Source organism: Dendrobates tinctorius, unplaced genomic scaffold, assembly GCF_039654945.1.
Source record: "Dendrobates tinctorius isolate UK_male_01 unplaced genomic scaffold, ASM3965494v1 ptg000070l, whole genome shotgun sequence".
In the NCBI taxonomy this organism is placed as follows: Eukaryota; Metazoa; Chordata; class Amphibia; order Anura; family Dendrobatidae; genus Dendrobates; species Dendrobates tinctorius.
The window spans coordinates 82,657,980-82,684,892 of NW_027361738.1; the positions used below are offsets into that span (position 1 = coordinate 82,657,980).

The window sequence follows — 26,913 nt, forward strand, 5'->3', positions numbered from 1 at the left end:
ACTTTAAAAAAGTCTATTTCTGTGAGGCCGGTAGTGTCAAACTTGATTCCTGATTCTGCCACAAAATCAGGAATCAGTGGCTCGTAATTTTCGGGGGGCGAAGTCCATACAGGGTCTACTGAATCAGCTTCGGGCATGGTGGGCGCTGCCTCATCTTTTGTCCTGGAGCGTCTGCGTGGCGGTTCCGCAGGACCCGAGGAGGAAGATGAGGAGGGGGAAGAGGAAGAGGATGAAGAATCCGAAAAATAAAGAAAAGTCGGATCGTCATCCTCGCTATCAGTGTCGGAGGCAAGGTAAGAATATGCCTCCTCCATTGAATAGCGCTGTTGGGACGAACGCGATGGGCGGGACATTTTTTGTGAAAGTGGTGCTTGGGTGTACTTTATTTACAACTATGTGTAGGTGTGGGGGAACTAGTGATTGGTGCACACTATCCTGTAAAGAAAAAGCTAAAAGAAAAAAGGAAATGGGGAGAAAAATACCTGTGAAAAGAAAAGTCTAAAACAGCAGGCCCTAGCTCTGATAAGTGAACGGTGTCACTTATCAAAGTTCAGTGGCGGCTGCTGGGTGTGCGTACAGGTGTGGTGCAAGGGGGGGGTGAAAAAAAGGAAATCAGCAGGCACAAGCTCTGATAAGTGAACTATGTCACTTATCACAGTTTGGCGGCTGTGCGATGCGAATAAGGAGTTGGCGCTAAGGGGGCTGCTAAATGTGCGCACAGAGGCGGCGCAAAGGGGGATGGAGGGGGTAAAAAGTGGGGGAAGGGGGGATGAAGAGAGATCGGACAGGGATTAGCACTTACACTTGTAGTTAGGTGGCGCAAAGAGGGGGTGAAAAAAAAGGAAATCAGCAGGCACAAGCTATGATAAGTGAACTATGTCACTTATCACAGTTTGGCGGCTGTGGAATGCGAATACGGAGTGGCACAAAGGGGGCTGCTAATTGTGGGCATAGAGGCGACGCAAAGGGGGATTGAGGAGGTAAAAAGAGGGAAGGGTGGGGATGAAGAGAGATCAGACAGGGATTAGCACTTACACTTGTAGTCAGGTGGCGCAAAGAGGGGGTGAAAAAAAAAAAAGGAAATCAGCAAGCACAAGCTATGATAAGTGAACTATGTCACTTATCACAGTTTGGCGGCTGTGGGATGCGAATACGGAGTGGCGCAAAGGGGGCTGCTAAATGTGGGCACAGAGGCGACGCAAAGGGGGATTGAGGGGGTAAAAAGAGGGGGAAGGGTGGGGATGAAGAGAGATCGGACAGGGATTAGCACTTACACTTGTAGTCAGGTGGCGCAAAGAGGGGGTGAAAAAAAAAAAAGGAACTCAGCAAGCACAAGCTATGATAAGTGAACTATGTCAACTTATCAAAGTTTGGCGGCTGTAGGATGCGAATACGGAGCTGGCGCAAAGGGGGCTTAGAGACAAAAAGCAAGCACGAGTGTTGATTGGTGAACTACGAAACAATGAGAAGCGCTGTGATTAGCTGTTTCGATTTCAACAGCCAATCACAGTGATCTGGATGAAGGGAGGGCGGCGACAGACCCCCTGGATGCTGAGGCCATCTACCATAAGGTAGGATGGTGTCGGAATTTTAATGCGATCATCGCGACTGAAGTCGCGATGTCGCATTAAATGCCATGACATACTATCCCGTCCCTGGGCACATGGACGGGATAGTACGTCTCATGGCAGAAAGGGGTTAAAGGTGTTGTCCACTTTTGCTGACAATGTTGTTTTTTTTTATCTTGACCCCTTCACGACCTTTGATGTATATTTACGTCAAAGGTCGCGTCCTTGCTGAACCCATTGTGAGGTAGCGCTGTCATTCATTTAGGGGATCCTCGCTAGGCAGCGAACAAAAAACATCCGGCACAGATTTTCCACCAAATCATAACTCCATGCGGTTTATTCAGCAGCATAAACCCATAAAAGCAACATAAAGTACATATAACAGCATAGCGTCCATGACAGAGTTCAGCTCTGTAATCCCTGTGGTCACACAGGTTAAACATACACAGGCTTTCTAGCCTCAGTTATATCACCCACGTCAGGGTCACTCATGGTTCCTTTAGCATACTGCAGACGTCCATTCCCTCCAGGGAATTCCCAGGCACGTGCAGCCATTAACATAGCGTTTACTTGCTGCCAGAAGGCAGCCCCATCTCACTCAGATGGGACCTTCCACACTGGACCAACCAGGTCCCAGCATTCACCCCCATGTGACCTACCCTGGTCACATTATATGGTCCATAGGCACGCCCACCGGGTCACATGACTATGACCTCATCACAGGTCCTTCACACACATATATACACTTTACAATGGCGTTATTAAACACACCCCCTGGGTGGGTTTGTAGGTAACTAGTCCCTGACACATTGAACCAGCACCTCAGCAGTATCACTGCTGATTAACACACACATAAATCTCCATCTCAAGGCCACCTACCTTGAGATATATAACGGTCATTCAGTATCTTTCCATTCATCCACTCTCCTGGGACATCCATACAGCGCCCCCTAGTGAACACAGTGGTCACTACACCACACCACATTTTGCCCCCAACTTGATGGCTGATTTAATCAGACATCATCTGCCTCTAACAGCCGGGAGTGGATCGTTGCTTTGCCCTCGGCTGTTATAAATCCCGCTGTCAGTCTCTTGACGGCTGGATTTAACATGTGCCGACCTAAAGCACATCACAAATCCCACCCATCGGCGCCCCGGTCACGAGATCGGTGTGCGCCAATGGGTTTTCATAATAGCCAGGGGAGTGCAGAATACCCCTGTCAGTGTGAATCTCCTGTGAACTCCGGTTTGGGGCTGGCATTCATAGGCGATTGTGATTTCTTCTGCACATAGCAGTGCTGAAGCCCTGTGTCATGCCCGTCATGCCAGCCATGCTGCTTGCGCTGCATGATCCCCATTGTCATGCCTGTCATGCCTCATTGTCCCCAGGTCCGGGTCCCTGCAGACGCCCCGCGGGTCTCGCAGTTTGCACACGCTCCTCATGACTGTTATGCTGCAAGATCTCTGGAACAGTGTGCACATGCACCTCGTGACTGTTGTGTTGCAAGATGCCTGGAGCAGTGTGCACGCGCGCCTCATCTCATGGCTGCCTGCCATTGCAAGTGCGCTTGTGCGTTTTACCTCATGGCCACACGCCGTTGCTGTGTGACCAGCCGTCTCTGCTCTGCCTGCAGCAATCCTCTATGTGGTCCTGCCCCTGATCATGTGACCTTTCCTATGTTCCAGCACTGTCTGATCCAGCTAACCTCTCAGTGTTTCTGGAGCCCCTGATCATGTGACCTTCTCTATGGTCCAGCCCAGTCTGATCTAGCAATGCTCTCTATGATCCTGGAGGTTCTGAACTGGAAGTCCTTCCCTGGTCCTGACCTGGAAGTGCAGGTGCTATGGTGCTATATCAGACCGCCCTTTCCTATGGTCGGGGCCTGAGTATCGTGTTGCTTCCCTGCATGACTGCTTGGTCTGCTCGGTCGCTCCCTGTATTCTGTGCTCCTGCACTCTGCCCTGTCGTGCGTCTCTGCACACGCTGTGTGCTTGTACTCTGTCTCTTGTATCGTGCCATGTCTTGTGTTGTCTCTTGTGCTGTTTGTCCTTGCTATGCTTTGCCTTGTAGTACTTCCTCTGTTCTCTACCTTAGCCTGTTTCGCTATGTCTTGCCTAAGCTCTTCCTTGCCTTGTTGTTCGTCCTATGTTACGTGTCTAGTCTCAAGGCTCCGCCTTGACCCGGCTCTGGGCTTCGGCCTACGCTCCGCTGCTAGACTCTGTGTTATGGTGCTCTCTAGCACACCCCCTGACTAGTCTCAAGGATCTGCCTTGACCCGGCTCTGGGCTTCGGCCTACGCTCCGCTGCTAGTTCTATGTCTCTGTACCCGGCTCTGGGCTTTAACATACGCTCCGCTTCTCTTCTCTTCTCGTTCCGCTCTCTGTCCTGAACCCTGCCCCTGGCATGCCCTCTGCATGCGCAGGACCATGTCTTGAACTCTGTGTCTAGTCTCTGTTTTTCGTGCGCTCTTGCAACTCTCGTACTAGGCTTTGCCGTGCCGTAGCACACGCGTCTCTGTCCTGTACTTTTGCCTAGCCCTGCCTTGTGGCTGCGTGCCCTCTTGCACGTGCCTGGTCGCCCCGTGCCCGCCTGTTGTGCCTCAGCCGTGCCCGCCTGCCTGTGCCTCAGCCGTGCTCACCGGCCAGTGCTATAGTGGTTTCAGCCTGTCTGTGCCTCAGCCGTGCCCGCCTGCCTGTGCCTCCAGCCGGTACCGCCTGCCGGTGCCCCAGTCGTGGTTTCCGTGCTCCCTTGCACCCACACTGTTTCTCGCACTGTGCATTTTCGTGCTACTCTTGCACAAGTCTTTTGCTATCCTTGCTCTGTCCTGAACCTTGTCTCTCTGTCATGTTTTTTTGAGTTCCATGTCCTGTCTTGAATCTTTGTCTTGCTTGTACCGTGCTCTGCTCTTTGTCTTGAACCCTGACCCTGGCGTGCCCCTCTGCACGCGCAGGACATCTGTCCTGAACTTCAAAGCCCAACGTGTTCTCTAGCACGTGTGGGACCTGCTGCTAACCATGTACCCTGGCGTGCCTCCTAACACAGCCAGGACCATTCTTTGTACGGTGCCCCTGGCGTGCCTTGAATCTTGAATCCTGGCTGCTTCCTTAGCGCGCCCAGAACCTCGGACCTTGAACCCTGGCATGTCTCCTATACACGCACCATGCCTATTGTGTTGAACCCTGCCTTGCACCTTGCCCTGGACCCTGGTGTGCCCCTAGCACGCACCCTGCCTTGGACCCTGGCGTGTTCTCTAACACGCACCATGTCTTGAACACTGTCGTGCCTCCTTGCCTGAACCCTGGTTTGCTTGCCGGATGCCCGGATCCTTCCGATCGCCATCAGAGTTCTGGAACCTGATGACCCTGTTGATCGTTGCCTGCTGTCCGGGGTCCGACGTCATCGTGCCTTTGCCTGTACCCTGGCATGCCATCTAGCACGTACCATGCCATGGACCTTGGCGTACCCTCGCACTCACCTGTGTTTTCCCTGTGTTATCACGTTTTGCACCTGATGTTACCCTGAAGTTTTCCTTAATGAAGATACCTTGAACTGCTTGTCCCTGGTCGTCAGACACTCACATTGTGTCTTCCTTGAGCCGGCCGTCTGGTCCCAGCAGTCGTGGTGGCTCACCCCCTTGGTCTTGCTCCTGACACTCCCTGTATAGGGAGTGGATCCTCACAAGGTCAGCTCGCCCTCGGTGGGTGGGTGCCACGGCCCAGAGGGTCCACTCTAAAGAAAAGTCGACTCAGCTGAAGCTGACTCGTCACATCCTGTATGTTTAGCACGGGCGACCAGATGATCGCAGCTTCAATTTTCCTAAGGAAACTATTGAAGTTAATGAATAGTGTGGAAAAAAAAAAAAGTTTTTAAAAGTAAAAAAACGAAGCAAAAGCACAACAACCCCCCCACCTCCCTTTTGCCCCATATTTGTTCTCGCTGTGTTCAGAAACTCCCGATCTATGAATAAATGAATGGTTTCATTCAAAAAAATATATTTACAATTTGGTTTCATTAAAAAAATGTTGCTTTATTTTTCTTTTACGAACTCTTTGTTTCCGTGCATCTTCAAATTCGATGGTGGTCTCCATGATAATAAATCGGCTGAGAGACGGTCTGGAAAAAATGTGAATAAAGGAGTTACAATTTCTCCCATCAAAAAGAGCTCACTGACAGATTCTCAGTTAACTCATTCTGAAATCAGCACTACATAGTGCAACTCAAGAGGAAAGCAAACTTTAAAAAGAGGTTGTAGAAAACAGCATTTTTCAATTAAACCCAGTGGCAAAAATTATTTTTATTTCTGAATACTTTCATTTAAGAAAGAAATTTGTCCTCCAAAGGTGTAAAGTGGGTGTTTTTTTTGCATTTTTTTAAATTCCTGTGACTTCTATGAGTTTCCTTCTTTTTTTTTTTTTTTTTCCCTTACAAATTTCCTTTACGGATCTGAGATATGGCCCTTCTTGTTTTATGCTGATTTTTTTTATTGTCTGTATCAAAGGAGTGGGGATCACGGGATCCTCAGGGGCGTGTCTTAAGCCTCTGTAATATTTTTGAGCCACGCCCCCTTTGTAAAGTCCATTAAAATTAGCAATAACTAAAAAGGCCCATATCGCTAGAGCCGTACAGCGGAGTTTAGAAAAACAAAAAAAACGGAATACCCAGGGGAGCAACGGGAATAAAATAAGAGCAAAAACGGGTTACTTCTGGCCTAGTGATGGCTTCTCTTATAAGTGACTTTGACATACATTAATATGAACAGGCGCTGTGTAATTTTTAATTTCTTCTTATCGGACCCCCTTTGATCAGCAAATTAGAAATAACCCTTTGATGCCTTCTTCAGGACTCCTAAATTGAAAAAAAATGGAAGAGATTGTTTTAAAAGTGCCTTCAGTCCCACCCTATCATCATTTGAAGGACCAAAAATGTTTTTTTTGCGCCTTATCAGTCAGTGTGTCATTATTTTTGTGGTTATATTTTTCGTTTTTCCTTGTTACATTGTAGGTTTCCAGAAAAGTAGCAGATCTGATTCTAGAGAAGCAGCCGTCCTATGTCAAAGTAAGAACTGACCATCTATTACTTTTACGAGTGCATAAAGTGTAAGAATAATCATATATTTAGTTTTTAGCTTTTGTTTGAGATTTGCAGTTGATTATTTTGTATTTTACCAATCTGTTTTATTCTGTTCGCTTTTCCCTGTTACTCCAAACATAATAATTTCCGCCCTGTTAGATATTAGAATATTACGGAACTCTTGCATTATGCCAGGAGTGAGCTTCATCACCATAACTATGGATAGGTACACTGCACTACTTACTGTAAGTAGTGCAGTGCATTATGTTACTAAATATCATGTTTATTTTCTAATGTTGGATTAAAATTGTTAAAAAAATAAATACAAACATTTTTTACAAATTTGCAATCGCCGCATTCACGTCTTTTTATCCTGCACAGTAAACACACCTAATATTAAAAACAAAAAAATGGCAAAACTGCTTTTTTTTTTTTTTTTTTTTTCATTTTGTAACAAAGAGTGAAAAAAGGCCCTATAAATCTTCTATACGATACAGGGAATGCGGAAAAAAAAACAATTGGATTTTCTCGTCCTCTTCATTGGGGACACAGAGAACCATGGGATAGCCTGCTGACACTATTATTACATTTTAAAAGAAAATTGTCTCCTCCCCAGCAGACTGTACCTCACCTGCTAGCCTCAGGCTACCACTGTTTTGTGTATTGTCAGTTTTAGGCAAGGGCTGTCTCATACCGGTCTTAAGGCCCTTTTACATTTAGCGATGCACCAGCGATACGACCCGGTCAGGATCGCTGGTGCATCGCTAAATGATCGCTAGTGAGCTTTCATACAGAAAGACCTCACAGCGATTCAGCAGCGACGCAGCGCACGATACTTACCATTCACACACAGCGATCCTGCGTCCTCCCGCCCGCCTCCACGCGTCGCTCGTCGTCACAGCAGGAAGTCTCAGCAGGAAGCGCCCGACGAGAAATGGAGCCAGACATTCTCGCGTGATCAGCGATGGACAGCGGGGGAGCCGGTCGCTGGTAAGTATCACACATAGCGATATCGCTAGCAACATCGCTATAACGTCACAAAACCGGTGACGTTATAGCGATATTGCTAGCGATATCGCTTAGTGTAAAACCCCCTTTAGTCATTAGGCGTTAACCGTCTTTTTTGTTTGACTTTTCGGCTGGATCAGGGTAACGGGGTGTAATGCCCCCGTCACACATAGCGATCTCGGTAGCGAGATCGTGGCAGAGTCACAAGTTTTGTGACGCAACAGCGATCTCACCAGCGAGATCGCTGTGTGTGACACTTATCAGCGACCGGCCCTCCTGCTGGGTATCGCTGATCGTGCTCGAATAGCCTGGACATTTTTTTGATCGTTTGTCTTCTGCTGGCCAGCACGCATCGCTGCGTGTGACAGGCGGGAGACCAGCGAGCTGGAACTGGTAACCAAGGTAAACATCGGGTTTCTAAGCGCCGCGCGGCACTTAGAAACCCGATGTTTACCTTGATTACCAGCTCCCTGCACCAGCGCGCTGGTATCTTAATGTACACTGCGGGTAACCAAGCGACGTGCGCGCTAGTTACCCGCGTGTCGCTGGTGCTGATCGCTGCTGAGATCTGCCTGTTTGGCAGCTCACCAGCGATCATGTAGTAACACACCAGCGATCCTGACAAGTTCATATCGTTGTCGGGATCGCTGGTGAGTCGCTATGTGTGACAGGGCCCTAAATGTGCGCTCTGTATCACCCACTCATTGAATGAGAGTATGGGCTATTATTGTGCCATCCGTATCTTCTCACATCAGTATGGCCGGACCAACGTACCGTGACGCTGTCGGTGGTCAGGTACTGGTGCGACAGTCCGTAAGCCAGCCAGCTCCTGCCCGCTCGCCCCACATAGCGTGCGTGTTGCATGGAGCAGAAGACTGGATTTCAGGTCTTCAGCACAGGTGAGTATTAGTACTCTACCCCAACACTCGGTCTCTATTTCCAGCTCAGAAACTGTGTGTTAGACCCATATCAGGAGTTGAGGGAGATGGTAGAAAGTCTGGTGTCGACTGTTATCTCCACTCTGGGGGGACGTCAGATGATCCTCCGCCGTCCACTGAAGCAGGTTTCTTTATGAGATACAAGCACGCAACTAGGTCTTTTGCTAACCACCAAAAAAGAACAGAATTATACATATAGGTCTCATAAAACATAACTTTTGTTATAATAGATATTTGTGCAATAAAATCAATAATTAGAAATACAGAGTACCCCAAAGGAGGACCATATACATTCTTACTTATTGGTGTATGATACTAAGTGTAGTAAGAACTGATAATTGTGTATAGAGTAAACCACTTCGCATTACCCAATATGGACACAAACTTATCCAGAAACCAATATATGTGAACCAAACAGACAATTATAAATAAAATATTGAAAACCTCAGTAAGACAAGACAAAAATCAGTTGTAGCGTTGTGCATTGATAAAGCCCCAAGTGGGAGAACAAAATTGTCTAAGGATGATGGTAGTGAAATATTAATATACACATTGAGACCCTGGTGAGGGAACAAATATGTCAAAGTGTGTGACATGACCCCTGACGAAGCAAGGGTAAAACGCGCGTCGGGGCACCAGGACCACATGTCATTTTTACCCACTATATTATTTGGTGTATGTGCACCTTTATTATTACTTACTAACATACTTATCCCCCCATCAGGGGAATAATGTGTGTATCAGCATATTCGCCATGACAGCTCTGACGTGTTTGTGTGTGTCCTACATAAGGCATGGAAACATCCTGATAGGCTTTTTCAGAAACTCATTCATATTGAGGTGTTATACCCGTTTCCAGTGGAGTTGGTGGCATGCTGGTCCACTCCGCCTGTGGTAGATACTGCTGTATCTCACCAATCTAGGACAACTACCTTTACCTCTTGCTGAGGTAGTGGTACCTCGAGACCCCACAGACAGCCACAGACTCTATACGTCCAAGTCTGTTTTTGGAGCAGCGGGTTTTGCTAGCGGATATTGTCGATCAGATCACACAGGCAGATATATTTGTTCGGCATCATTAGGTGTGCCTGAATGCTTGCACAGGTTGAAACCAATTGTATAGCCATTCATCGTATCTTATGGCTCAAAATATGGACAGCAGATTTGGCTACAAAGAAGTTTCTTAAAGGTTTACCCTTCCAGGGGTTGCGCCTGTTCGGTACAAATTTAGACAAGATCGTTGTTGATGCCAGGGCAGCAGAAGCACCCTGCTTCCCTAGGCCAAGCCCAGCCGTTCATTTTGCAGTTCCGTCCCTTTTGTCAGTTTCCAGCACCGTAGGATTCTGGCCGTCAGGTTAGACCCAGAGGTCAAGGAGAACATCCTTTAAATCTTCTGCTGCTGGGCGTTCCCTTGGTTTGAGTGGTAAGCCCTCTGGTTCCAGAGACAGTAGAGGAGTAAACATCTGACAGGTGGCCTCCACTCGGGGATTCTTCCTGGTTGGATGGCCTCCTCGTCCTCTTCAGCGAGGCATGGCTGGGGGCAGTCGGCAATTTATGGGTCAGAGAGGTTGTCTATTCTGGCTACAGAGTAGACTTTGGTGCTCTTCCGCGAGATCGTTTTTTCAGATTTCGTATCCCCAGTATAAGAGCCAAATTTGATCACTCCATAGCATCCCTGCTTCAAGCAAGAGTTATCATGTGGATTCATCCTTCAGAACTGTTTAGAGGGTTCTACTCAAACCTATTCATCATTCCCAAAAACTATGGTTAGTTACTGCCTATTTTGGATCTAAGGTGGCTGAACCAAATGGGTTGATGCTGTGTCACTTCAGGATGGAGTTACTCTGGCCAGTCGTGGCATCCCTGGAGGCCGGAGTGTTTCTGTCCTCAATAGACATTCAGGACACCTATCTTTCCAGCTCATCAACGATTTCTTAACTTTGCAGTCAACTAAGATCACTTTAATTTCAGGGCCTTCTTTTTGGGCTGGTGTTTTAGAAAGGTTCTGGCCGCAGTCATGGCTTTACTTCGAAACAGAGGGGTGGTGGTAATCCCCTACCAGGATATCAGGACGATATTCTGGTCAAGGCGCCTTCATTTTCCCATAATCTGGAAAGTCTGTAGATTGTTCTAGATTCGAATGGATTGTCAACAGGGCAAAGTTTGTGCTAATTCCAAAACAGTGACTTCTTCGGTTTCTAGGGATGATATTCGACACAGTTCAAACATCAATCTTAGTTCCAGAGGTGGCAATCCTTTGTCCAAATTCTAAAGCAGCCATGGAGACTTTCTGTCTCGTTTTACATGAGCATCTTGGGGAAGATGGTAGCAGCATTTGAGGCAGTTTCTTTGCACAATTTAATTTGAGGCTCCTAAAGAACACGCTGTTGGCCTATTGGGACAGGTCAATACAATCTCTAGACCGTCCAGTCCTCCTTCCACATTGCTGTGGCCAGTCTCTCAGGTGATGGTTGACATCGCCCTTATTAATTCAGGATCACTTCTTCCGCCTCATACGATAGCAGGTTCTAACCACGGATGCAAGCCTTATCAGATGGGGGACATTTCACCTTAACAAGGACATTGCGTTGCCTTTATTTTGCCCTGCAACATCCCATCCGATCAAGAAGGCTCTGCATAAATTAGATGTTGTCAGGGCTGTATAGTATTGTTTATCAGTCACCACCCCATTTCGAAGGTCTGATTCCTTGTTTGTCATACCAGATGACCCTTGCAGAGGCATGGCCGCCTCTAAGTCAACTATTGCTCGTTGGTAGTGAAGGCCATCATTCAAACCTATAAGGCAAAGGCCAGGGCGCCTTCTGTTAGGGTTAAGGCGCACTTTATGTGGGCGGTTGCTGCCAGGCATTGGTCCTGCAACTCTGTATAGCAGCTACTTGGTCTTCGAAGCAGACCTTCTCCAAGTTTTACAGGGTCCACACCTTTGCTTCTTTGGATGCAAGTCTCGGCAGGAAGATTTTGCTGGCGGCAGTTACACAGTCCTCCGACTGAGCAAGACTGGTGAATTTGGTGGTAACAGTATATTATTTATTTTCCCACCTTAGGGACTGCTTTAGGGTGTCCCATGGATCTCTGTGTCCCCCAATGAAGTGACCGAGAAATTAAGATTTTTGGTACTCAACGGAAAATCTGTTGATCGCTAGTCTTCAATGGGGGACACAACACCCACCTTTAGGTGCCCACTTGGACTTTTCCCCTCTCGGGGTGTAATTGAATTAGTTTTCTAAATGGTTTAATTTTGATTTTTTTTTTTTTTTTTTTTGCTTCTCCTACTACTTTCTCACTAAACTGATGGAGCTTGAGGCTAGTGGGCGAGGTATAGTTTGCTGGGGAGGAGCCAGTGTTCATGTAGAATGTGATAATAGTGTCAGCCTCCAGGTGGCAGCAGTCTATCCCATGGTTCTCTATGTCCCCCAATGAAGAGTACCGAGAAAAAGATTTTACAATGAGTACCTAAAATCTTAGTTTAATTGTGCACAAGGAGTAAAACAAAATATAACATAAATTTGGTCGCTCTGTAATCGAACTTTCCTGAAAAATGTCCCCCCCCCATTCCTTTAAAGTAAAAGGGGACCTGTCAAAATGTTTTCTGTTGCTATATTTCTACCACATCAGGGTCCCCAATATTTCTGGAATAATTGTGTAAATCAACTTCATTTTCAGCCCCTGCTGTATATAAAGTCAGTGGAGTAGTCCTATGTGTGGTGTCAGACCGGCCTTGGTACATCCTGCTAGTTCTTAAATCCAGCCCCCCCCCATGTTTCTGATGGATGTGGATGAAGTCTCCTAAATCATATACATCCCATAAGGAGTCCATATGTAAGGCTTTTGAATTGATGTAGGAGACATCACCCATCATTTCGGAGCGCGTGAAATTATTAAGAATTCAGTCCGGCGCATGCGCGTAGCCAGGTAAGGCAGCGTGAATGCGCAGAACTAGGTAGGTATGTAATGCGCATGTGCAAGGCTACCTGTGAACAGGGCATGCGCAAGACAATGGTGGATTATGTTTCCTACATCCTCACGTCAAGCTCAAAGTCATAAACATGCCCTATTCACTGGAAACATGGTGCATGCGTGTTTCACACCGTCATACCCTCCTATGCGCATACGCCGTTCTCATTTCCCAAATGCTAGCATTGAGGGTAGTAAAATATAACACAAAAAGCAAACAAACAAAAAAAAAAGCTACATTGCTTTAAAAAAACAAACAAAAAAAAACTACATAAAAAATAAAATAAAAATTTTGGCTTTTTATATGTGGAGATGGAAAAGACGAAAAAAAACAAATGGCTGTATCTTTGTCTCAAAATGGTTCTAAAGAGTTAAGGGAATATTCGGCACATCTTCGCCCTTTCATTAGTATTTGTGGCTGTTTTCTTCCTTCGTTTCTACTAATTCCATCTGTTCTTCAAAACAAAAAAAAAAACACATATAAAAATATAATTTGTGTCCCGCGACGCCGCTCCCTGGTTACCCGCTGCCGGACTTTCTATGCAGTAAGGATTGGTAAATTAGAAGTGGCTGGTTTCCAGTCGCCTCCACTCGCTGTTCCTGTGATATCCGGGGTCATGCCTGGTTGAATCTCATCCATTCTTACTTCTACAAATTGCCTTTCTATAAACCATTTGTTGACCTTCTACCTTCCCTGCGAATTGTTTTTTTTCTTTTTTTTTTTCTTTTTTGAGCAGATTAATGAAAGATTTCGGTGATTCGATGAGCTGGGTTCTAGTAGTTGCTTTTATTTTTATTTCCTTTAATGTTTGCTGTTCGTGACCTTACACGGCGTTTGTCGCTTTTTTTTTTCCTTTTTTTATGATGTTTGTCTCCACATTTCTGTATTGTAAATGGTTATTTAATGCCAAAAAATGTCCCCTTTTTTCGTGTGTGTGGACAGATGGGGGGTAATTTGTTATAATACACTTCAGCTTTTGCAGAATCTCTTGTTGATGAGTAAGGAGTTCATTCTTGCCCACAATGATTAATATGTAACTCCTGCATCCTTGCATGTTTTGTGACATTCTGCAGCAGCTGAGGTCCATATTATGATTTTATACAGTACCTGAAACTTTGAACCATATAATCGGCTCTGAGAACCTGCCAGTCAATCATGACCGACCTTGTGAAGCTGATGTGGGGCCGTCTTGTAGGGAAAGATCAGCTGCGCCTATGTACCCTATTTTACAATTAAATTAACAAGTCTCCTGATACTTGAGGGCAACGCATGGTCGCGGAAGAATAGTTTTCTATGATTTGAATTCAGGATTATCTGTTATTAACGTATAGAGAGAGCCTGTGAGTCCTGCTTCATTCTCCCACGCTTAAAGGGAATCTGTCACCCCTTTTTAGTGATATCAGGTAAAGATATCACCCAATTGTGCGTCCCATAAGGATTCTTTTAGGATTTTTTATTCCCCCCGACCCTGCACCTTTGATGCAAAAATACCTTTGTTATCGTGGTGAAGAGGTATGCAAATCGCCGTGGTCCGGTCCGATGGGCGTGGCTTAGTCGGCTTCTTCCCCCCCTCCTCGGCTTGCTGAGCGTAATCTTCATCTGTGAATATCACAGACAACGTTGGTTTCCGCGCTTGCGCACTCAAAAAGGCTTGCGCATTAAGCTTTGCCCAACTGTGGGCGAAGAATTTAATCGGTACTGCGCATGCGCCGGTATTTTCCAGCACGGTCTATGCCCCGGAAGTCTTCACATGCAGGACACACTTCCGGGGCATAGCCCGCGCCGGGGGCCTTTTTGAATGCGCAAGCGCAGAAACCAACGTTATCTGTGATATTCACAGATAAAGATTATGTTCAGCAAGCCGAGGAGGGGGAGGGGGAGAAGCCAACTAAGCCACGCCCATCGGACCGGACCACGGCGATTTGCATACCTCTTCACCAAGATAACAAAGGTATTTTTGCATCAAAGGTGCGGGGTCAGGGGGAATAAAAAATCCTAAAAGAATCCTTATGGGACGCACAATTGGGTGATATCTTTACATGATATCACTAAAAAGGGGTGACAGATTCCCAAACCATCCCCCGAATCCCTGTGAGTCTTACTGCTCCTACCCACACACAAGAAAGCCTTTCCCTGCCCACATAAAAAAGGCTGTGAGTCTTTTTTCCCTTACGTACAAAGATGCCCACGTCCTCATTCTTGATATTTTTATGTAGCACTATGAATAGCTGAAAATCTTTGAATCACTGTGTGGGCAAGAAGATGGCAGACTCACAGACTTTCTCTGTAAGTGGGCAGGGAGAAGGCAGACTCACAGGCTTTCTCTATTAGGCTGGGTTCACATTATGTTAGTGGGCTGCGTTTAATGCATCCGTTACATAGCGGCATTACCGCTATGTAACGGATGCGTTAACGCACCCATAGACTTCCATTATGTAGCGCATCGCTAACGCATGCCTTAATAGCGATGTGCTGTCATTCTATGATGGACCCTCTGACGCAGTCTGCAGCGTTCCGGGGTCCTTCACTTCTAGTACAGATAGAGAAGCTGCGCTAGCGGGATCGGTAAACGCGATCACAATATGACAGTAGCATTAATGCAGTCCGTCAACGCTATTCGTTGAACGGACTGCATTAACGCAATGTGAACCTAGCTTAAGCGGGCAGGTAGAAGGCAAACTCACAGGCTTTTTCTATGAGTGGGCATTGAGAAGGCAGCCTCACAGGCTTTCTCTGAGTGGGCAGGGAGAAGGCAGACTCACAGGCTTTCATTAAAAGTGGGCAGGGAGAATTCAGACTCACAGGACTCTTCAGTAAGTGGGCAGGGATAAGTCAGACTCACAGGCTTTCTCTATGAGTGGACAGGGAGAAGGCAGACTCGCAAGCTTCCTCTATAAGTGGGCAGGAGAAGGCAGACTCACAGGCTTCCTCTATAAGTGGGCAGGAGAAGGCAGACTCACAGGCTTCCTCTATAAGTGGACAGGAGAAGGCAGACTCACAGGCTTTCTCTATAAGTGGGCAAGAGAAGGCAGACTCACAGGCTTCCTCTATAAGTGGGCAGGAGAAGGCAGACTCACAGGCTTTCTCTATAAGTGGGCAGGAGAAGGCAGACTCACAGGCTTGATCTATAAGTGGGCAGAGATAAGTCAGACTCACAGGCTTCCTCTATAAGTAGGCAGGAGAAGGCAGACTCACAGGCTTCCTCTATAAGTGGGCAGGAGAAGGCAGACTCACAAGCTTCCTCTATAAGTGGGCAGGAGAAGGCAGACTCACAGGCTTCCTCTATAAGTGGGCAGAGATAAGTCAGGCTCACAGGCTTGATCTATAAGTGGGCAGGAGAAGGCAGACTCACAGGTTTTCATTATAAGTGGGCAGGGAGAAGTCAGATTCGCAGGCTTGATCTATAAGTGGGCAGGGATAAGTTAGACTCACAAGCTTCCTCTATAAGTGGGCAGGAGAAGGCAGACTCACAGGCTTTCTCTATTAATGGGCAGGGAGAAGGTAGACACGAAGGCTTGCTTTATGAGTGGGCAGGGAGAAGGAAGACTCCTAGTCTTTCTCTGTAAGTGGGCAGGGAAAAAGAGGACTCACAGGCTTTCTCTGAGAAGGCAGACTTGCAGACTTTCTATATGAATAAGCAATAAAAAGGGGGACTCGCAGACTTTCTCTGAGTGGACAGTGAAAAAGAGGACTCCCAAGGCTTTCTCTATGAGTAGGCAATGAGAAAGCAGACTCCCAGGCTTTCTCTTTGAGTGGGCAGGAAGAAGGCGGACTCCCGGGCTTTTTGTATGAGTGGAAAAGGAAAAGGTAAAGGTGGACTTGCTGGCTAGATCTGTTAGTTGTGTGGAGAGGGCAGCCTCACAGGTATTTCTTATATGTCCTGGATGCCATTAATCTATTTATATATGAAGATACTGTATCAGATCTTCGAGAACTAAGAACTTCTCGTCTCTCCTTCTATTCTATGCTCGCCTTAGCTAGGAGTTCTGACAGATCCCCTTTAACATGGGAACTGTATTTTCAACGAACTGCATAAATCATTAGTGCAGGTGAATATAAGAAACTTTGTTGTATACAGTATCATAAAAATGTGCTTCATTTCCCAATAATCGGCCACTTCTTTCTCTTCTCCCTGTCACCTGATCTCGTCTTCCGCTTACAAAGAAAGAGCTCAAATCCATCTTGCTCAGACAAGACAAACTTCAGACTGGTGTCAAAGTCCATTACTCTCTATATAGAGGTAAGGGGGAGTAGGATTGAGGAACTGGCAGAGGGAGACATAGGAAGGTTGCGCTGAGCTTTCTATTAGCTCTTTTTCCTCACTGCAGAGCTTGATTCTGTTCAAGGCAGCTCAGCTTTGCTGTACAATGTCTTTCATGCCTCTGTTGCTTGTGTCTGTGTTGTAAAAAAAAAAAAAACAAAAAGAAAAATTGATAAAGAACATACATACATCCATCCCTATGTGCTATGTTCTATATGGGATACACTATAGCGGCTAGTCTCTACCCACCAACTCCAAGTGGATTGCAAATTAAAAGAAAACTTCAGAACTTCTGATGATTGCAGTATTCTATCAAATCCAATGTTACTTTTAAATCCCCCACAGATATATTTTATCACGTGTTTAACACCAGCATAATCTAATGACCCATTATGGTGATGGTGCAAACCTTACCCCTTTAAGCCATACGATGGGAGACGTTTGGGATTTATCTCTTGCAGTAAAGCATCCTGATCCTGAACATCAGGGCGATTAATAGGGTTGTTCGGGGGCAATTGTTTTTCACTCTTTACCATTGCTTGCACAAACATGATATGCACGACTGTGCCTTGTCCTTTTTAAAAGAGCACATAAATATGAGTTTGGCAGCTGCTGGACTTTGTGTATTTGGAAATAACCCATGCACTCACTTAATCATTTTTTCTGAGGGGAAAACAAATTGGAGCAATCTGTGGCCAATCTCCAGTGCTCAAAGCAATTTGTAAAAACCAATTTGTTTTCGCGCAATAGCTTTATTTTTTGGATCATGTGTTTCTGTGTGATAAGTCAGTGGCACGCACTCGTAAAAACTCAAGTCCCACTTCATATTTTGGAGCGGCTCTCACATTATATTCGTCCATTTAGGATTTTCTCTGGAGTTGTAACAATAATTGCTTGGTAACCGAACACTTGTATAGTCACATGTATCACGTTGTAGATACTATTAAAAAAAAGTGGACAATTAACGAAAATTGCCGAAATTAAAATTGCCGAAATTAAAAAAAAAAAAAGTTCCCTACGTGTTATGTTCTCCGCTTACACCAGGGTGTTCTCCACAATGATGCTCTTCCATACATCTCCGCTCTCGTCTCAATTTACCAACCCACTCATACTCTCCGCTCAGTCATTAACCTATGACTCTCGTCTCTCCATATTTTATCTTCGGTCTGCAGGACTTCTCCCGTGCTGCACCTATTCTGTGGATTGCACAGTATATGCACCGAGTTTGCCCATGTGCTCGCGCAGGTCCTGGAAATGGCACTTGTGCTTATGGAAGACCCCCTACCCATCTCTTGCAGTTCACATTTGCATACTACTGGTAGAAATTAACTTTTCCTAAAGGGGGCAGCAAATTAAGAGTTAGTAAGATCCATTAGTGTAAAACAGTAAAATATTTCAGGAATACCTGTTGTTTCAGGTGACTTTTGAGAATAAGCTGTCACTTGTGTACATGTTGAACACCACTATTTCTGTCCATTATTTGACTTTTCTCCTGCATTTTTCACCAGTTTGCCGGCTTTGTCTCTATTTTAAAGTTGTCTCTGAGCTAGTGGGTCTAGACTAGCTGCTATGATGTCTCCCATACACAGCACACACAGAAATGAAGGTTTACTGCTCTCCCGTGTCTATATAGCTCATGTTCAGGTAACAGCAGGAGCAGCATGGAGGATGTTTTACAGCGGCACTAAGCAGTGAATCTGTGAATCCAGCACTGGGGTGAGATGAAACACTTACTTGAAAAGCAGTAGCACGGTCTCTCACAGCTCCTGCCTTCTCTCTTCCTCTTTTAATAAACTTCAATAGGCAGGATGGATTTTTAGCAGTGGTTTTAGAGTAAATGATCAGATCAGGAGGCAATGGGGAGAAGAGTTGGCTCATAAGTGGAGAAGGAAACAGATTTTTCTGGAGTTCTATTACGCACTTATTCACTTGTACTACTGATTTATGCAAAGTTTGTTGAAGCGATCAGTAAACTAGACCGATTATGAGCTGTGTGAAAGGAGAACAAATGCCATTAATAGAGAATAAGTAACCAGGTGGGTACTTCTCCTAAAATTATTAGGTTTGGCCCCCCTGACTACAATACCTTATGTTAAAAAAAAAATGTAAAAATATTTATTCTCGGACTTTGTGTACAAGGAATGCAGTTATTTTATCATACGTATATAATACTTGAACGTCTGAAAATAATGGAGGTGAGGCGGGCAGTGATGGCCGTGTTGCAGTTCCTTTGGTGGCGCTAGATTTCGCAGTGTCTCCAGTTAGGGGATGATAAGTATAAGCGCTGCCAGAAACGGATCCCCGAGGAATAAAAGCCAGGATTCATTAACTGAAATCAAAATGTCGAGCAAGGCTTCTTCACATCAGACTTTTCTCATGTACTTTTTGGGAGCAATTTTGGCAATTTTCAAGGGCCGCACCCTTACCGATCTCCGGAATATCGAGATTCACTTCTAAGTACAGCTGGATATGTATGCGGCGCAAAGAGGGGGGAAAAGAAAGGGTAAGTATTATTGAAGTTTTAGAATTATTTTAGAATGAAATTGTCTCCTGTCTGTCATTGTTGAATTTCACCTTTTAATAATAGGTTTAACAAAAAATCTTCCTGTATAGTCTGGTGCTATGAGTGAAGGGGGCTGGCTAAGCCGGACCCGTTCATTCGAGTGGCGAAAAAACATTTGGAATTTGTAATAAAAAAAAAAAAAAAAAAAATGTAATTATGCATCACCATTTATTATTTTTCCGTCGATCGGGCTGTGGAACGGCTTGTTTTTTTTGTTTTTTTTTTGGGTGAGTCAATGTTTTTCTTGGGATACATATGAATTTTGATTTTTTTTTTTTTGTATTGCATTTTATTTTTTATACAGAGGATCAGCTTCTGAAATGTGTCAATGTTGGATTTTGATTTCTTTTTCCCCTCATTATAGTGTTTACGATACTGGTTTAAATAATTTTATATTTTCATTGATTGGACGTTTTATCGGCGCGGCGATGCTGGATATGTTTTATTTTTTTTCTTTCTAAATTTTTAAATCGGGTGGGAGTGAAATTCTAAATTTTATATACTTTTAAGCACCTTTTTTTTTTTCTCCCCCTCCTAGGGGACTGACTGACTCTTGTTCTAAATACTGCAGTTCTCTAGGTGTTGCAGCATATAGAAAAATTGGGGCCTTTTGGAGGGGGAAATGCTGGAAAAACACTTTAAAAAATGTCATTCTTGACAAACCACAGGTAGTTTAATCATAATTAAGGCTTAACACCGAAACGCATGGTTTGTCGAGAATGACGGTTTTTTTTTTTTAAAGAAATGTGAAGTTTAATGTTATCTCATCGTTGGAGAATTTTTGTTTTTCCTCAAAAGCCAAACGGTTCAGCACATGTAATGAAACACAATTGCAAAAAAACCAAAATGTTTTTTTTATGCCATTTTTCTTTCTGCTCTTCTTTCTGATGAGAAAATTGGAAAGCCAAACGCAGATGTGTACTCGGCCTAAGCTTTAAGACCTGAAACCAGACAACACAATCCCTTTAAATCACTGACCCCCATGTTGGTCATGTGTGAGGCTGAGTTCATGCTGACTGTTTTCCATGTAGCTTTTGGTGAATTTTTTTTTTTTTGTAATTTTCTTATTTATTTTTGTTTGTCTTTCCTCACGTTCGTATGTGTCAGCAGATATGTATTCCGCTCTCACACACCTGCTGCGTCTTTTCCCACCGCGTCCTCTCCCACTGTGTCCCCTCTCCCACTGTGTCCCCTCTCCCACTGTGTCCCCTCTCCCACTGTGTCCCCTCTCCCACTGTGTCCCCTCTCCCACTGTGTCCCCTCTCCCACTGTGTCCCCTCTCCCACTGTGTCCCCTCTCCCTCTGCGTCCCTACCCTCTGCGTCCCTACCCTCTGCGTCCCTACCCTCTGCGTCCCTACCCTCTGCGTCCCTACCCTCTGCGTCCCTACCCTCTGCGTCCCTACCCTCTGCGTCCCTACCCTCTGCGTCCCTACCCTCTGCGTCCCTACCCTCTGCGTCCCTACCCTCTGCGTCCCTACCCTCTGCGTCCCCTCCCGCCGCGTCCTCTCCCGCCGCGTCCTCTCCTGCCGCGTCCCCTCCCGCTGCGTCCCCTCTCCCTCCGCGTCCCCTCTCCCTCCGCGTCCCCTCTCCCTCCGCGTCCCCTCTCCCTCCGCGTCCCCTCTCCCTCCGCGTCCCCTCTCCCTCCGCGTCCCCTCTCCCTCCGCGTCCCCTCTCCCTCCGCGTCCCCTCTCCCTCCGCGTCCCCTCTCCCTCCGCGTCCCCTCTCCCTCCGCGTCCCCTCTCCCTCCGCGTCCCCTCTCCCTCCGCGTCCCCTCTCCCTCCGCGTCCTCTCCCACCGTGTCTCCACCTTCCGCGTCCCCTCCCTCCGTGTCCCTACCTTCCGCGTCCTCTCCCACCTTGTCCCCACCCTTGGCCTCCTCTCCATCCGCTTCCTTTCTCTCCGCCTCCCCTCCCTCGGCGTCCCCTCCCTCGGCGTCCCCTCCCTCGGCGTCCCCTCCCTCGGCGTCCCCTCCCTCGGCGTCCCCTCCCTCGGCGTCCCCTCCCTCCGCGTCCCCTCCCTCGGCGTCCCCTCCCTCGGCGTCCCCTCCCTCGGCGTCCCCTCCCTCCGCGTCCCCTCCCTCCGCGTCCCCTCCCTCCGCGTCCCCTCCCTCCGCGTCCCCTCCCTCCACGTCCTCACCCTCCACGTCCTCACCCTCCGTGTCTCCTCCCTCCGCGACCAGCAATTATCTTGGTAAGTCAGTGATGAGGTGAGGAGGGTATGCGGACATCACACAGCATTGCAAGCCACCCTCACTATAATGACAATTATTCTCCCGTCTCTGTGCGCCCTCGCCGGAGTGACAGACGGTGCTCCTAGCCGCAGCTCTCCCATCACCTCGTCCATGGCATATTCTATGGCGTAATGTATATTACACACACATATACACGTTGTGATTGTAACACTTAGAAGGAAAAGTCTTGGAGTTCTGTAAATCACAGGATGGAGACGTTACTGATCTGCAGATGATGAAGAAATGGAAACAACATTTTTGAAACCTCTATTCAGTGTGGCGTCTGTGCCACGTGCATCAATCCCGGCGCTTACAGCGAGAGTAGCCGGGGCCCCGGGCAGTTTAGAAGGTGTGGGCCCCTCCAGGTACCCAATGTATCACGTGACGTGTCACATGATCCTCGATACATCATGTGATAGGTCATGTGAGTAACACCTGATGCTCTGGGACACATCCGTACACAGAAAACGGCAGAGATGGCGCTGCACAATTTTTCCCTTATGTACGGCACTATACATAGCATAGCACTATACATAATAGACAAGGGGTGCCAGATTGCAGACCGTGACTATTGTGGGGCCAAACCAATAGGCTGAAATTTATTCTGCTCAAAATTAATATAATATATATATAAAAAATGAATAATTTTATGACTTAATATTGCACAGAATTAAGCATGCTGGTAGCCCCCTATATACAGTGTAGCCCCCCACATAGCACCCTACATACAATATGAGCCCCCGTCAATCAACAACCAAAGCAATCAATCTATGAAGTCCTCATACATGTAAACATTAGCAAACAGAATCCATAAAACATTCTCTCTTTATTGAGTTAATTTAAAACCCTAATACATAAGGACATAAATGCTCACACATTACATAGAAAACCAGTGATATAAAAAAGAGCAGAAATGAGGGGAGACCGGGAGTAGTTTTGCCCTTCACAATTCTCTTCCTGACAGTCGGCGATGAGCGATGGCGCCATACCATTACAACTTAGGGTGTAGTTGTAATGGTATGGCGCCATCGCTCATCGCCGACTGCCCCTATGTAGCCCGACCACTACTTTGACTGACCAGACATCCTCTATACATGATCAGATAATATGTAATGAACATATATAAATATATACAATATAGATACTAGTGGGATATAGTATAAAACCACACTACATACAATGAGTCCACACACAGCCCCGTACATACAGTATGAGGCCCCCACATAGCTCCCTATATACAGTATGAGCCCCACATTGCCTCCTATATACGGTATGAGCCCCACATTGCCTCCTATATACGGTATGAGCCCCACATTGCCTCCTATATACGGTATGAGCCCCACATTGCCTCCTATATACGGTATGAGCCCCACATTGCCTCCTATATACGGTATGAGCCCCACATTGCCTCCTATATACGGTATGAGCCCCACATTGCCTCCTATATACGGTATGAGCCCCACATTGCCTCCTATATACGGTATGAGCCCCACATTGCCTCCTATATACGGTATGAGCCCCACATTGCCTCCTATATACGGTATGAGCCCCACATTGCCTCCTATATACGGTATGAGCCCCACATTGCCTCCTATATACGGTATGAGCCCCCACATAGCCTCTTATATACGGTATGAGCCCCATATTGCCTCCTATATACGGTATGAGCCCCACATAGCCTCCTATATATACATTATGACAGGGGCGGACACAGACTGTAGTGGGCCCCTGTGCAAGAAATTTTTCAGGCACCCCCAACCCTTCATAAGGCAACAAAGTTATTTGTTATTTGTTGTTATCTAATATTGAGGCTATGCAGGGCTGGATATAATATCTGTATAGAACATAATGTAACCCCCCCCATAGAATATAATGCAACCCCCTCATAGGATATAATGCAGCCCCTTATATAGTATAATGTAGCCCCTCCATATAATACAATGTAGCCCTCATCATATAGTATAATGCAGCCCCCGTAGAATATAATAAATATAATACAGCCCCCCTATAGAATATAATGTAGCCCCAAATAGAATATAATACAGCCTACCTCCCCATAGAATATAATGTAGCTCCCCCACCTTAAATATAACACAGCCTCCCCTTATAGAATATAATGTAAAATGTACCCCCCATGGTATATAACACAGCCGCATAGTATATAGCCCAGCACCACATGGTATATAGCCCAGCCCACCATGGTATATAGCCCACCATAGTACACCACAGCCCAGAATGGTATAATACAGCCCAGCATGGTATAATACAGCCCAGCATGGTATATAGCCCCCACCAGCATGGTATGATACAGCCCAGCATGGTATATAGCCCCCCAGCATGGTGTAATACAGCCCAGCATGGTATATAGCCCCCCCAGCATGGTATATAGCCCCCTAGCATGGTATATAGCCCCCCACAGCATGGTATGATACAGCCCAGCATGGTATAATACAGCCCAGCATGGTATATAGCCCCCCCCCAGCATGGTATAATACAGCCCAGCATGGTACATAGCCCCCCCAGCATGGTATAATACAGCCCAGCATGTTATATAGCCCCCCCCCAGCATGGTATAATACAGCCCAGCATGGTATATAGCCCCCCCAGCATGGTATAATACAGCCCAGCATGGTACATAGCCCCCCCAGCATGGTATAATACAGCCCAGCATGGTATATAGCCCCCCCAGCATGGTATAATACAGCCCAGCATGGTATATAGCCCCCCCCTGCATGGTATATAGCCCCCCCAGCATGGTATATAGCCCCCCCCAGAGTGGCCCTACATTCCAGTACCCACACTGATTTAAAAAAAACAAAAAACACACTCCTCACCTTCTCCTCGTGCCTGCGTTGCTCCCGGCTCCTGTCTCCTCTCCTGCACTGTCTGGTACACAGTGAGAGCGTGATGACGTCATCGCGCACCCGCTGTGTCAGAGGCAGAGCGGGGAATGATGGGAGAGGGAGCGTCAGCTGACGCTCTCTCCTCCAGGCTCCATCATTGCCTCCTTCAATGCGGGGAGCGGGGGGGTGGAGTCGGCGCTGAGGGCAGGTGGGCCCCCCTGCCTCACTTGGCCCCTTTGCCTCCCGCAGCGCTGCTCTCCTCATTGCACTACACATGCCTAATTTGAATTTTGACATAATTAGCCATGCGGTGCTGGAGGCTGGAGGGGCCCCCTCTCCCCCGGGGCCCCGTGCATTGCACGGTCTGCACGGGCGGTAGGTCCGCCCCTGCATTATGCGCCCCACATAGCCTCTTATATACAGTATGAGCCCCCACATAGCCTCTTATATACAGTATGAGCCTCCACATAGCCTCCTATATACGGTATGAGGCCCCACATAGCCTCTTATATACAGTACTAGATGGTGGCCTGATTCTATCGCATCGGGTATTCTAGAGTCTCTGTTAAAATAAAAAAATAGTTATATACTCACCTTCTGACGGCCCCCGGACTCTTTCTCTCCTCTCACCACGCTCCCGCATCTTCCGGTTCCAGTAATGCTTTGCGCGAAACACCGCCGATGACGTCGCGCTCTCGCGAGAGTGACGTCATCTTCAGCCCTTCTTGCTAAGCATTACTGGAACCGGAAGATGCCGGGGGCCATCAGAAGGTGAGTATATAACTATTTTTTATTTTAACAGAGACTCTAGAATACCCGATGCGATAGTGTATTATACTCCTATTACACCCGGAACTGCTGTCACTGTTCTGCTGTTATCTAATGTATTGTACTCCAGTTACACCCAGATCTGCAGTCACTGTTCTGCTGTTACCTAATGTATTGTACTCCAGTTACACCCAGAGCTGCTGTCACTGTTCTCCAGTTATCTAATGTATTGTACTCCAGTTACTCCCAGAGCTGCAGTCACTGTTCTGCTTTTACCTAATGTATTGTAGTCCAGTTACACCCAGAGCTGCAGTCACCGTTCTGCTCTTACCTAATGTATTATACTCCTGTTACAGCCAGAGCTGCAGTCACTGTTCAAATCTTACCTAATGTATTGTACTCCAGTTACACCCAGAGCTGCAGTCACTTTTCTGTTCTTACCTAATGTATTCTACGCAAGTTACACCCAGAGCTGCAATCACTGTTCAGATCTTACCAAATGTATTGTACTCAAGTTACACCCACAGCTGCAGTCACTGTTCGGGTGTTACCTAATGTATTGTACTCCAGTTACACCCAGATCTGCAGTCACGGTTTTCCTGTTACCTAATGTACTACTGTTACACCCAGATCTGCAGTCACTGTTCTCCTGTTACCTAATGTACTCCTGCTACACCCAGAACTGCAGTCTCTGTTCTGCTGTTACCTAATGTAGTGTACTTCAGTTACACCCAGAGCTGCAGTCACTGTTCTGCTGTTACCTAATGCATTGTACTCCAGTTACACCCAGATCTGCAGTCACTGTTCTGCAGTTACCTAGTGTATTGTACTCCAGTTACTCCCAGAGCTGCAGTCACTGTTCTGCTTTTACCTAATGTATTATACTCCTGTTACAGCCAGAGCTGCAGTCACTGTTCAAATGTTACCTAATGTATTGTACTCCAGTTACACCCAGAGCTGCAGTCACTTTTCTGTTCTTACCTAATGTATTGTACGCAAGTTACACCCAGAGCTGCAGTCACTGTTCTACTGTTGCCTAATTTATTGTACTCCAGTTACACCCAGATCTGCAGTCACTGTTCTGCTGTTACCTAATGTACTCCTGTTACACCCAGAACTGCAGTCACTGTTCTGCACTTACCTAATGTATTGTATATGTACAGGACTGTGCCTGTGTAATGAGCGACGCAGCAGTGATGCCTTTAACGGCTGTAATGTGCCTGTACAATAAGCGATGCGGCCGTATTGCCGCGAGGACTAAGCGAATGTCGCTGAATGGTCGCAGCAGTTAGGCCGTGACCAATCGGCGACACAGGATTTCGGTTACAGACAGACATGATAAGACAATTATATATATATATATATATAGATGAGCCCCCACACAGCCTCCTAAATACGGTATGAGCATACATTGAGTCTGCACATAGCAACCTATATTAAGTATGAGCCCCTACATCCCATATACATATTAATTAAAAAAAAAAATGAAACAAAACGCATACATACAGACATATTCTACTCTTTCCCGTTCCCCCGACGCTCTACTTCGGAGCCCGTGGCTCCATTTCTACTGGCCAAGAGGGTACTTGCAGGCATGCAATGATGTCATCGTGCTGGGACATCACAGTAGAGGCGATTAACGGGTCAGTCGTTCATGCCAAAATATGATATCTGGAGGTGGGGAAG

At 46.5% G+C, this 26,913-nt stretch overlaps 2 protein-coding genes across 4 annotated transcripts in view; both read left to right on the forward strand.

The window, feature by feature from the left end:
* Positions 1–26,913, forward strand: part of VPS50 (VPS50 subunit of EARP/GARPII complex) — a 202,727-nt gene that overhangs the window by 41,284 nt on the left and 134,530 nt on the right. For all 3 annotated transcript variants that reach the window (XM_073582038.1, XM_073582040.1, XM_073582037.1), the window contains exon 5: positions 6,571–6,624. In XM_073582038.1, coding sequence (XP_073438139.1) covers positions 6,571–6,624 — 54 coding nt within the window. The remainder of the gene's footprint in view (positions 1–6,570; positions 6,625–26,913) is intronic.
* Positions 16,489–22,577, forward strand: LOC141095749 (uncharacterized). The gene has a single exon (XM_073582036.1). It carries the CDS (start codon positions 20,484–20,486, stop codon positions 21,594–21,596), a length of 1,113 nt encoding a protein of 370 aa, XP_073438137.1. The 5' UTR covers positions 16,489–20,483; the 3' UTR covers positions 21,597–22,577.